The sequence below is a fragment of the Narcine bancroftii genome, chromosome 14 (genome assembly GCF_036971445.1).
Source record: "Narcine bancroftii isolate sNarBan1 chromosome 14, sNarBan1.hap1, whole genome shotgun sequence".
NCBI lineage: Eukaryota > Metazoa > Chordata > Chondrichthyes > Torpediniformes > Narcinidae > Narcine > Narcine bancroftii.
In genome coordinates this window covers 17,819,500-17,831,507 of record NC_091482.1, presented here as the reverse complement: position 1 = coordinate 17,831,507, position 12,008 = coordinate 17,819,500, and the positions used below count along the sequence as shown (strand labels likewise).

At 40.1% G+C, this 12,008-nt stretch overlaps 1 protein-coding gene across 8 annotated transcripts in view; it reads left to right on the top strand.

Moving 5' to 3' along the window:
• pitpnm3 (PITPNM family member 3) overlaps nt 1-12,008 on the top strand; it is a 432,302-nt gene that overhangs the window by 407,452 nt on the left and 12,842 nt on the right. For all 8 annotated transcript variants that reach the window (XM_069910690.1, XM_069910695.1, XM_069910688.1 and 5 more), the window contains one exon: nt 4,231-4,379. In XM_069910690.1, coding sequence (XP_069766791.1) covers nt 4,231-4,379 — 149 coding nt within the window. The remainder of the gene's footprint in view (nt 1-4,230; nt 4,380-12,008) is intronic.

Genomic DNA, 12,008 nt, shown 5'->3' with positions numbered 1-12,008 from the left:
ATCTGACATTAACCAATCTTCTCAGCAGCAAGCATGACCCTCATCAGCATTAAGGTATGCAGTGTCCATCTACAGGATGCAACATATCGTGGACTGATCAATCACACTGACATCTCCCCATCCCTTCAGGTATTTTTAGTTTCGATTCCCGTAATTCTTGTAAATCACATGATTCCAGAGAGAAATGAGTCTGTTGGAAGTTGTCAGCCAGAATTAGCAACATACATTCCAGAGCCTCTTGCTGACCTTGGTCAGGGCTAATGGAAATTTCAGATTGCTGTCATTGCAAGGGCTATTTGTATATGTCTCAGCATAAATGTGAACCAAGTTATTTTTATCTATATATAATATTTATAATTAATTAATGTGTTGATTTATTAATCAGCCTCAATCTAAACCAGAAAGACTTACATCTACAAAGGGCTCCTTGGTGACCACCTTCTGATTCAACATTGTCGGAACCCTGGCAGCGCTTTATCCCCAGGGCTAATTTGTGATTCAGCTCCAATGGTTGCTATAATTATTCGTCACTGGCACTTGTAAAGAGATTTGGATCAACAACACTGCGTTTAAGGTTTTGTGAACTCCCAAGTGGATGGTTCTCTGAGAAAAGTTATGTTCACTGTCAAGAGGGCACCTCAGATGTCCATCATTGCTCCTGCTTTCTTTGAGGGAAAAAATGTTTGCTCTTTATTTTCAATATAGAGTATATAATAAGAGGACAGTTCTTTGATCCTGGTGACAGATATACGGCAGCAGTCTTCTTTAGTTCTGTCAGCTTGCCTCTATTTCATCTTTTGTACGAAACAGGTACAAATCCTTCACATTAAAAGTTATGGCAAGAAAATTCCTCAAGGAACAGATGTGTCCATACTACTGATTGATTTAAAATAATCAATAATCAACATATCCTCACGTCAATGTGTGTAATCTCCAGTTAAAGGGGTTTAAGCAGGCAAAACTTCTTTGCAGAAAAGCTGGTATTAGACTGAACCAAGAATGTTTACAAAATCTTTGGATTTTCCGCACTTTGTGCTTTAGCTTCCACTTTGTGCCATTTGATTATCTACCTAACCACTCAGAAGTGCTCGTGGGCATTCCTGTTCAAAATAACAGTGAGATGAATATTTGAATCAAACAATGTTGTCTCCTAAGGATATAAATGCTTGCATTCATCTCTCGTGGATTGTGCGATAGAGCACACGGCGATCCCTGAATTCTGTTGAAGAAATCTTGATGTCTCAAAATATTTATGAAGCTCAAAGCAGACCTGCTATACTGCAACAGGTGCAGAATTAATATAGCTTACAAACCTGTGAGGCACACATTAGTACCCAGGCTGTAGAAAAGCACTGCAGAGGAGATCAGATAATAATGAATGCTGTTCATTGGCTTCAATACCCAAATCATAAAAGCTCAACAAATCTTCTTTTGTTCATATTGATTAAAATGATTGCTATCTAATGCCTGCTATAAATACTTTTACAAATCACTATTGTTTTGTGAAATTCAAAAAAAATTCATCAATGTGGATAGTGAACAATAAACCACTGAATAAATGTCTAAAATACTGGGTATCCTTGTCCTTCCTGAACTAGGGGCCATTGGGTCAAGATTCACGGTAGTGGATTTAGGACAGAGATGAGGAGGAACTGCTTTTCCCAGAGGAGGGTGAATCTGTGGAATTTGATGCTCATTGAAGTAGCCTCAGTAAACACATTGAAGGCAAGGTTGGATAGGTTTTTTTCTACATATTCAGGAAATTTAGGGATATGGGGGAAAAAGACAAGTAGATGGAGATGAGCTTCTCATTAGATTAGCCACGGCTGGATGGCCTACTCCTATTTCTTATGTTCTTAGAGTAGCCACTTTGGCTGTGCACCAAACATGTTTATGCAACTATAATAAGTGGCACTTGCGACATTTAAGTACCCAAAAAATACAAATAATTGACAAAGTATGAATAAGGATACAATGTCTGAATCAACCTTTCTTTCCTCTCACTGGCCTGGGGTGGATGTTTTGCATTGGTTTGGTGAAACTTGAAATAACAAGATAACTTAAAGAAACATAAGGATTGGAATATGCCATTCAGTCCTTTGAAGCAGCATGCCATTGAATACAATGATGCCAGTACATCTAGCGTAATTCCAAATTCCCATGCTCTTCCCCTATCTTTTGATGGCCTTCCATCTCCTTGTTAAATCAATTCAGCCATTTGGCCTCCCAGAGACCTGTGTAATTGAACCTCACAGATTCACCAGTCTCCAAAAAAAATCATTTTTTGCTCACGTCAGACCTCAACGCCTCACCCTGCATTGTGAGCTTTTGTTCTCGACACCTTGTCAGAGCAAACAGCTCCCCTGCGTGCAATCTGATGAGCCCTCTCTGAATTTTGTCTGCCGTTTTCATGTGGACGGCCTCTATCCACCCCACTGTTCAGTTACAAGCAGTTCCAGTTCTTTTTCTCCTCGGGATATAACAGTGCCCTGAGAAAGAATCTCCAGATGCTGATTGAGAATTATTCTGTAATGAGATGACAAAGGAACGAACCATTGATTTTCAGTTTGAGAATTTGTGATGATTATAAACTTTAAAACTTCAATAGAGAGCAAATACCAATAATTATTGTTCATCAAGTCTTCAATGGGGAAAATGCAAGGATACTAATTTACTTAACAATCATTCTACATTAGCATGTAAGTAATATATGAAATGATTAATAATTTGACTGGACTTGAGCTGAAGTATTTTTAAATGAAATTATAGTTTTTTTCTCTTCCATTTTTCATAATGAAACATGATAAGGTATCTCGTGGGGTCACTGGGGAAACCTGCGGAGCCCCACACCAACATCACACATTGCTCCATGTCCTTTTTTAATTTGGTTTGCCAGAATCCATTGAGACTGCTACCCACTTACCCATGTTTTCATTTGATCGGAGAATGTATCGAGTGGGAAAAGCTGAAATTTTTTTGTCAGCTGATTATACATATACAACCTGAGGAAACAGCATATCTCCAGACCATAGACTCAGACACACACAACACCCTACGTGCAAATGACTTGTATACATAGCGATCCAAAGTAAATATATCTAAAAATAATCTATGGGTTTCCAGTGCTGGCAATGGTCCAAGCACCAATTTAAGTGGAACATTTACAGTCCTCTATTTAATTAGCAGAAGTAAATTTACTCTACAGATGTTTTGGTTCAGTAAATAATTGCAATATTTCTCGCATTATCACTTGATACAATGCAATAGAACTAAAGAATGTTCATAATTGACTAAGATGTCAAGCCAGGTCGAAATGCTACACCAGTGACACAAAAGGACACACAAGTTTCTCCCTTGAATACATGTGCCAAACAGTCATGTGTGTCCAGAAGGAGGTATTTAATCAATTAAAGGTCATTGCTGAATGCTTAGGTTAATATTATGTTTGTTTGGAAAATTGTAAGGAACCTCACTTGTCAATCTCTGTTTACCTTAGAGAAATTTACTCTTATATGGGATGGGAGCTCTTTTATTCTGTTCTACAGCAATGCACAGGGGCATGATTTTAAGTGTCTGCAGGAGTGGATGCAAAATAGATTTTGTGTTATTTATAGCTCCCAGCGACAGTTTCCTGAAAGAGCCATGAGAGAAACCTTGATCTGTTTGCCATCAAGTGCCTTGCTCGTATAATGCAGGACAACCTTGAACGTGTGTAAACTCAGAAAAAAGATTGTGCATGAGCCTGTAATTATAGTGAATGCTGCAATCTACCTCCCAGAGTTGTGGATAAGAGGGAAGATTTAGATTTTTGAATAATAAAATCCTGTTTAATTGAGGACATTGGTAATGGGCTTTACGCTGTGGATCAGGGGTGGCCAAACTTTTACACGCACAAGTTCAGATGGGCCATACCCCTCTTGTACCCTCATTCAATTCTTGCAACAATGTTAAGATAGAAATATTTAGCATTTTACACGACATATTGATCTAATATAAAAACAAGATCAACATTACTTACCTTAATGAGACTTTTGAGTCTGTTTTCTGTTCAATAATGCGGCCATCCAGAAGCACTCAATGCCTTCTGCCAGCCACAGCGTGAAGCAGTTCTCATCCTTGGGGCAAAAATGTCGGGCATACGACAAAGCAAAGATTTCCTTTGTAAGCACTGTTGCATTCTGGCCTCCCAAGGCAGCATTTTCACACTCTGTTGTTTCCTCTGCTGTACAGGTTGACATTCTGCTCTTGACGCAGCCCCCCGCAGGGAGGTGGGTGTATTTTGACACGGAAATCACCAGCAATAGCGGCAGGATCCTGTACACCATACCAGGGGAGAAGAAGCTCGGTGTTGGCGTTTACCCTGTGAAGATGGTTGTAAGGTACACACAGCTGGGAATAAATACTCCTTTGATGAGTGCCACTGGTTGAAGCCATTGGTGTGTGAAGCTCTTTGATTAGGTTCTGCCTGTTTTGAAGTGGCGATGCATTGATTTTGCTTCATCGCCCTCTTTAAATTTATTAGGTCCGTACCAATATTGCTCATTGATACCTGGCGCACATTACGCAAAAGAAGGTTGAATTAATCTAGGTTGGTATTCCACCAAGCTTAGAGGGCTTAAATCGACATGAGAAGGTAGATTTTCTTTAGATGGGAGTAAAATAGACATCAAGGAGGCCATGGACCATGGACCAGGATGTAGTTTTTTCCATGTGGACAGTAGTCCTGGAGATAAACATAATGATCATGTTTTCTGTTATACTACTGAGATCTCAACCACATGAGGTGAAGAAAGGGTTTCCCTGAGGGCTGCCTGTGGAGCTCGCTTGGCATCAAATTGAGCAAGGACAAGGAAACTCAACTGATTACCGGTGCTTACCCCCAGGTATTCTCACTCAGTTGATGCACCATGCTGGATATATGGGTAAAGCGCTGAAGGCAAGCAAAGCACACAATTCTCTCTGTGAGTGGTTCAAATCAAAGAGATGTTCTGAAGCACTTCAAGCCAGACTGAGTTCTTACAAAGGAAAGATCCCTGGAGGAACTTCGCAGGTTGACCACCAACAGTGGAAAAAGAACTGTTGGAGTTTTGGGTTCGAGACCTTTTCTCGCACTGATGCTGCTTGGCTTACTAAGTTCCGAGAGCAATTTCCAGCCTCTAGTCCAGTGCGAAATGTGGAAGTGCAGTCCCAAAAATTGAAATAACGACCCGGTGAAGCTGCAGCATCAGTTCGTGCACATGCTAATGAGTGGAAGCAGGATTTTATTACGCTCTGCAGTGCTGCCATATCCACACCTGGGCGATGGTGAACTGGCAGCTGACACAAATGGATTCCACAAGCACCTCACCAGTAGTGCGAGCTGAACGTTGAGTGAGTTACAATGTCAACGCTGAAGCAATTGTTGTCATCTTCAGGCAGGACCTCAGCATCCCCCATGGTTGCTGTCACCAGTAAAGCCGACTTTCACCAAATCCAATTCACTCCGGTGAGAGCCACAATTGATTCAAAGGGTTTTATTGTGACAAATATTTTTTTTAAAAATAAAGCAGTTAAATCAATTCATTGATAGAGATGAACCTAGATTTGAAACACAAAAATGTGTTACAATTAAAACAGCTAAATTGCTGTTCAGAACTGAAATAGACAGTGGAATAATGATCCTTTCTGCCTCACTGTCCAAGAAATTGATTTTGATTCCAGTCTTGAACATTTGACTATCCTCGTGTCACCGCTGATTTGGAGAACAAATTCCCGATGTTACTTTATTCTTTCACCTGGTGTGGAGATCCTTGGGAAGTTCAGGATTTTCTTCCTAGATCTAACATCTGATAGTGAGTTCCTTTCCTAAACTGTTGGAACAGTAAGGGGTGAAGTTATTTCCCCCATCTTACTGCATGAAGGATTTCAGAACTTTACCCCATTGACAATGCAACACATTTCCATGGTAAAATGGTGTGGAGTTGTCAGGGGATCTCGTAAGAGGGTTGTCCTCAGGTGTCCATTGCCTTTGATATTATGGTAGAAATAGTACACTCATAAGATGCTATTGGCGATTTGTGCCCCTGCATCTTGTAGCTGATTATACTGCACCCCATGATATGCTGCTGGTTGAGTGAGTGGGTATTTTGCGTACAGATGGGCTGCAGGCCATTGGGATGCTTTATCTTAAATGAGGTATCATTGACCAGAAACCTGAAAACTTGATTTCTGTCTCTTCAGATGCTGACTGACCTGCAGAATATCCTATAATTTTTTTTTTGTACCAAATATTCCTTGGCTACCTATCAACCTTTCCGAATATATTGCAAATGAAATCAAACCATGTATGATATATAGTCATGAATAGTCGATCCCATGTAAAAGTCAACCCCCCAATTTTTGGCCCAAAAATTGCGTATTTCTCATGTAAAAGTTGACCGCCCTATTTTGGCCCCAACCATCCACACACGGGGGCTCCTGATGGCCCAACCATGAAGCCTCTCCTCGGCCACCCATCTCTCTGAGTTCCTGATGCCCTGAAGGCCCAGCCATCCGAGCTCCCAATGCCTTGAATGACGCAGGTACTTACTGTGATCAAAAGTAATATCTGTGTCAACCCCCTAAATTTGACCCGAAAAATTGGTCCACAAAACTCGACAATTACATGAGCAAATATGGTAAATATTTTGGATGGACATTGTTACCATTTGCTGGGTATTATGGTTCTGCCATCTATTTCTATTTCCAACAAAATGGAGGTTAAGTGGAAGATGGCAGACACAAATAGAAACACATCAACTCACCCCCAGCCCATCTTTTATTTCATAATTTTCTATTTGCAAACACCTCCTACTTTGAACAGAGGGACCTCTTCAAGGTTGATCTTCTCTCATCCAAGTCGAGCACTTTAGTTTAAGAGCCGAGTCATTAAAATTCAGGTATCCTGCCCAATCAGCAACAACTGATTAAACTTGGAATCCTCACTAAAAGTTTTATAGAATCACACAGCATGGAAACAAGCCCTTCAACCCTGTCCGTGCCGTCCAAAATGTCCCACCCACTCTATTCCCATCTAAAATTTTATGATGAGCTGGCATCTAAACTCACCAACAATTCATAAAATAATTGCAAAGTTTAGCTTATTGCTATGAGATCTCCAAAAGAGAAGGTGGCAAGAAAGGAAATCAATTGTTCACTTACTGGTAAAATGGTGAAATCAAATGAAATAAATGAGCCTGGTTTAAGTTCCCCTCCAATAATTTCTTTTTTTCCTCAAGTGTTGAGATGAAAGGCGTCATCACAAACATTTAACCCACCATCTTGTCCACTCACTCGTTAGCTGGAGGAGGCCATTAATGGTTACAGATTTAAAGCAGGCTAAGAAACAGTTCAGTTGATGACAAGTGGCATTCTTACACACAGAATGCTGGAGGGACTCAGCAGGCCAGCCAGTATCTGTAGAAGGATAAGTCCTGATGAAGGGTTTTGCCTTGAAATATTGACTGTTTCTTGCCTTCCATGGATGCCGCTTGGCCTGCTGAGTTCCTCCAGCATTTTGTCCATTGCTCCAGTTTTCAAGCATCTCCCTTGTTTGTCTCCTTTCTCTTTTATTTTCCCTGAGCTGCTGCTTGCTGCTCAGGTCCCAATCATGCAAAGCCAGGTTTGTAGATTATCACTGGGCATGTTGGCTTGCACTGTCTCCGGGTTCAGCAGTGCTTCACAGAAACAATCAAAATAAGGGCAGGGATATGTCATTCAGTCCTAATGCTCCTCAATACCAACTGCAGTCTATCGTTTATCTCAGTGCCAAGTTCCTGCTTCTCCTCATATTGCTTGATGTCCTTTGCGTCATGAATTTTACTGGCATCTTAAAAATGTCCAGTTAGTTGCTTCTGCAGCCATTCACAGTTCACAACAATATGGCTCCTCATATCGGTCTTAAATTTATTGCTGCATAACCTGAGACTGTGACTCCCTGGTTCGAGACACCGCACATCCTGTCTAGTTCTGTCAAGATTTTAAGTTTCAATTGGATCCCCAATCATTCTTCAGGGCTTGTGACGACAGATCAAGTTGCCTTGATCTCTCTTCATACCGTCCTGCAATTCCAGGAAACAGTGTGAAGAACCTTCTTGCTTATGTCAAGAATATCCTTTATTGGGTAAAGGAGAGCAAAGTTGAATACTTTCTTCTGAAAGTAGTCTTATCAGTGTCAAGATTGTCGCAAGACGTGCTTGCTCCTCTGCTCAGATTCTCTTCATATGAAGGAGAACATACTTTTTGCTTTGGTAACTGTTTGCTGCATCAATATATTGGCTTGTAAATGTCTAATCTACACCATGAAGAAGATAGGTTCACTTTTATCCATGTTGTATTGTAACAGCCATGACTTCGCCCACCTGCTCAAACAAGGTCACCTTCATAATACATTGTGTATTCCAGCATTTACATTTTATCGTTGATGCATGTTTTGAATGGCTGAGTTCTGATCCACTTGGTACCACACTGGTTATTATTATTATCTATCTATCCCTAGAAAGGCCCATTTATTTCCTGTTCTTTCCTCCTGTCTCTTAACCGATGTTCAGTCCTTCGTTGAAAGGTAGCCCTTCAAGATCATGTGCTGTACTTTTTTTTGCACATGAATCTTTTTAATGGTTACTCTGTTGAAAAGATTCTGAAAATTTGAGGCTTTCTTATGCACGCACCTATTTACATTCTTCAAACCCTCAAGATTTCCCTTTCAGAAATCCATGTTGGCTTTGTTCCCAGTTATATTTTCTAAATACCCTGTTATATCTGCATTTATAATAGTCTCTTGCATTCTGTTACTGCTTTATTGTCTCTCCTAATGTTTTTAAACAGTGGGGTTACATTTGCCGCCCTCCAGTCTGCAGGGATTGTTGAATAATCTGTAGCTCTCTGGAAAATGACAACCAATAGATCGACAATTTCCATGGCTACCTGCTTTGGCATTTTGTGATGTAAATGTTCAGGCCCTGGGGATTTATTGGCTTCGAGCTTCATTAAATTTTCCAGCACTGTTTCCTCACACACAAATTTGCTTTAGATTAATCAAATCACCTTAATTAGATTCTTGGTTCTTTATCAACTCAGCAAGGATACTTGCATCGCCTTCCATGAAAACGGAACCAAAGTATTTGTTTGAGCTAAGAAAGTCTGTGACTGTAGGAAATACACAAAAGTGCTGGAGAAATTCAGCAGGTCCTCGAGGCAAAGGTACATCACCAACGTTTGAAGGCCTGAGCCCTTCAACTCATACCTATTTATTCAAACACCTGCCTGTTTTTTGCACACATCTTGATGAAGGGCTCAGGCTCAAAACAATGGATATGTATCTTTGCCTTCCATGGATGTTGCAGGGCCTGCTGAGTGTATCCAGCACTTCTGCGTATTTAAAAATATTTGTTTAGTTGCTCCCCCCCCCCCATATCCATGATCCCCTTTATGTATTCCTTTGTTTCTGTGTATTTAAAAATATTTGTTTAGTTGCTCCCCCCCCCCCCCCCCCCATATCCATGATCCCCTTTATGTATTCCTTTGTTTCTGACTGTAGAAAATCCTATCCTCATTCTTGTTTTCATTGCATAGCTTCTCTCAGTTTGGTCAGTCTCCCCTGACCCAGCAATCTTCAATGAAGTATGTTGTCCTTTAACTGTCTTTGCATCATTCTGAATTTAATCATTCCACCATCGATAACCAAGCCATTAGTTCCAAACAACCTAAACGCTGGAACCTTTCTGCTACCCTGCTTTACTCTTCTTCTTTCGGGCCCTTTAGAAACTTGCCTCAATGAGCAAACATTTACTCACTGGCTCAGATATCCCCTTATGACCAGCTTCTACGTTATTTTGAAGAACTCGTGCAAAATGCAATAGAATGTTTTACTGCATTTAAGGAAATAAATAAAACTGTTATGGTCTTTTCAGTATTTCCATTTTCTTCCTTTCTTCTAGCAGTTATCTTTTTTTGGCTTTTTAAAGTGCTGTGCCAGTTTCAGAGAGACATTTGTTGTGTTTATCAGTCAGAGAGAAGGCCCTTTGAGTCTATTCCAACCATCAACCACCTATTTAACACTAATCCTATATTAATCCCACTTCAAATTTGCCCTTTCCTGTGGGAAAAGTGCTGTGATTATACCCTCCACATCTGAAATAGAAATGCTATCAATATACTGAACGATCATATAACTTGGAAAACAATGTAAGAGGGTGCCCATTACATAAGAACATGTCATAGTGAATCACTCATCCTCTCCTTACTTAGATAAAGGGATGGCAATATAATGTACATGTTATTCCATCAGCAAAATGAAATGAAGATTCTCTGATTGGTGTGTGGCCTTGTGATAAATTGGTTGTAGCTCTCTACAGGGACCTATCAATTCCTTCAGCCATAGGTTTGAGATGTAGAGTTCAGCTTGTTTGATAGACAGAGAAACTTTTGTCTGACACGTTGGATCAATACCTCATTTTCCTTCTAAATTTGGAGAGTTGCACTAAGGATGTATTTTTTAATAGGTTGATATCGGCTGCTAGTGCAATGAGGCATTCAGCAATGAGGTTTGCTTTTGACAAAAGCCCCCACCCCTCCCTCTCCCCACACCTCACCACCACCAAGCAAGTATCCAATGGAAAGCAATGGTTTTCTTCTGATTCTGTCGAATAATATTTGAAAAGTGGTTCATTTAATGCCATCTTTTGCATGAAGACGAATGACATCTGGCATCTGCATGTCACAAAATGAGCATTTCAGTGTCAGTTCGGTTAGCAAAGCAGTCAATGCGATGCTATTACAATGTCAGCGACTCAGGTTCGAATCCCGTGCTGTCTGGAAGGAATTTGTTTGTCCACTCTGTGTCTGCTTCAGTTTACTCCAGGCACGTTGGTTTCTTCCAACACTTCAAAATGTTTGGGTTAATTTGGGTTTATTTGGTGGCATGGGTCAAAATGGCCAGAATCGACTTCTACTGTACTGCAAATAAAATTTAAAAATATTAAATTGAAGCACTTATGCTCCACCTTATGCAATGTATTTCACTGCTGTAGAAGCATGGATGCTCAAAGGAAATATATGGTTTCCAGCATCCCCGCTGTTTACTCGTGTCTCATGGAAGGCTTGCAAGGTCAAAGAAAGGAACCTTGTTCCAACCTCTATAATTGCGGGAAGCTTAAAATCTGATATGAAAATGGTAAATACACGTCATATGTGGAGAATGACACAGAATTTCACCCTTTTGATCTGAGGAACAAAAAAGTTTGTATTACAGAATAAACTGTGCTAATTTACGTGATGCTGTAACAAATTAATGTTAAGATTGACTGCAAGATATATTTAATGGAGAATGCTTGAGTGCCAAGTCCAAATTTCAGTTGTAAATAGCTTCTGATTTGAATCAATTAAAAGTTTCCAATATGGTACTTTAAATTTAGACAGACAGCATGGTCACAGGCCTTTTTCAGCCCATGCCTTCCAATGACACCCCAATACGTTTTGGAGGGTGGGAGCAAACCAGAGCACTTGGAGGAAATCCACGCAGACGCTATTGCTCCCTGAAATTCAATTGTATTTGATGTAACCTTGATTATAATCCTTTCTGTTGCAACTGCGAAGGCTTAAAGTATCACTTTGGATTACAGAAGTATTCAAGCAAACTTAGCATATACGAATGATAAAAATATGCTTTGTGTTTGTCTACAGTTCTCACTTCCCTTGACAGGGGCATGGCTAGGTTCTAATAGTCCATGCAGTGATCAGTAGTCTCTGTACCCAAAATATACAATACGATTCATCCCCTGTCGGAACTATTGATCTTAATTAGTTACTTCTGCTGCATGGTAGCTATTGTACTGATTAGATTTCTGAAATTTTATTTGAGCTAAGTCTAAGATTCTGCAAAGCTTTTCCTTATTTATGAACCACTAACTATTGTTTTAGTTTTGGAAAAACCGATTAGGAAAATATATGTGCTGAAAAGAGTTGGCTTTCAAATGAAACTTAATGCTGTG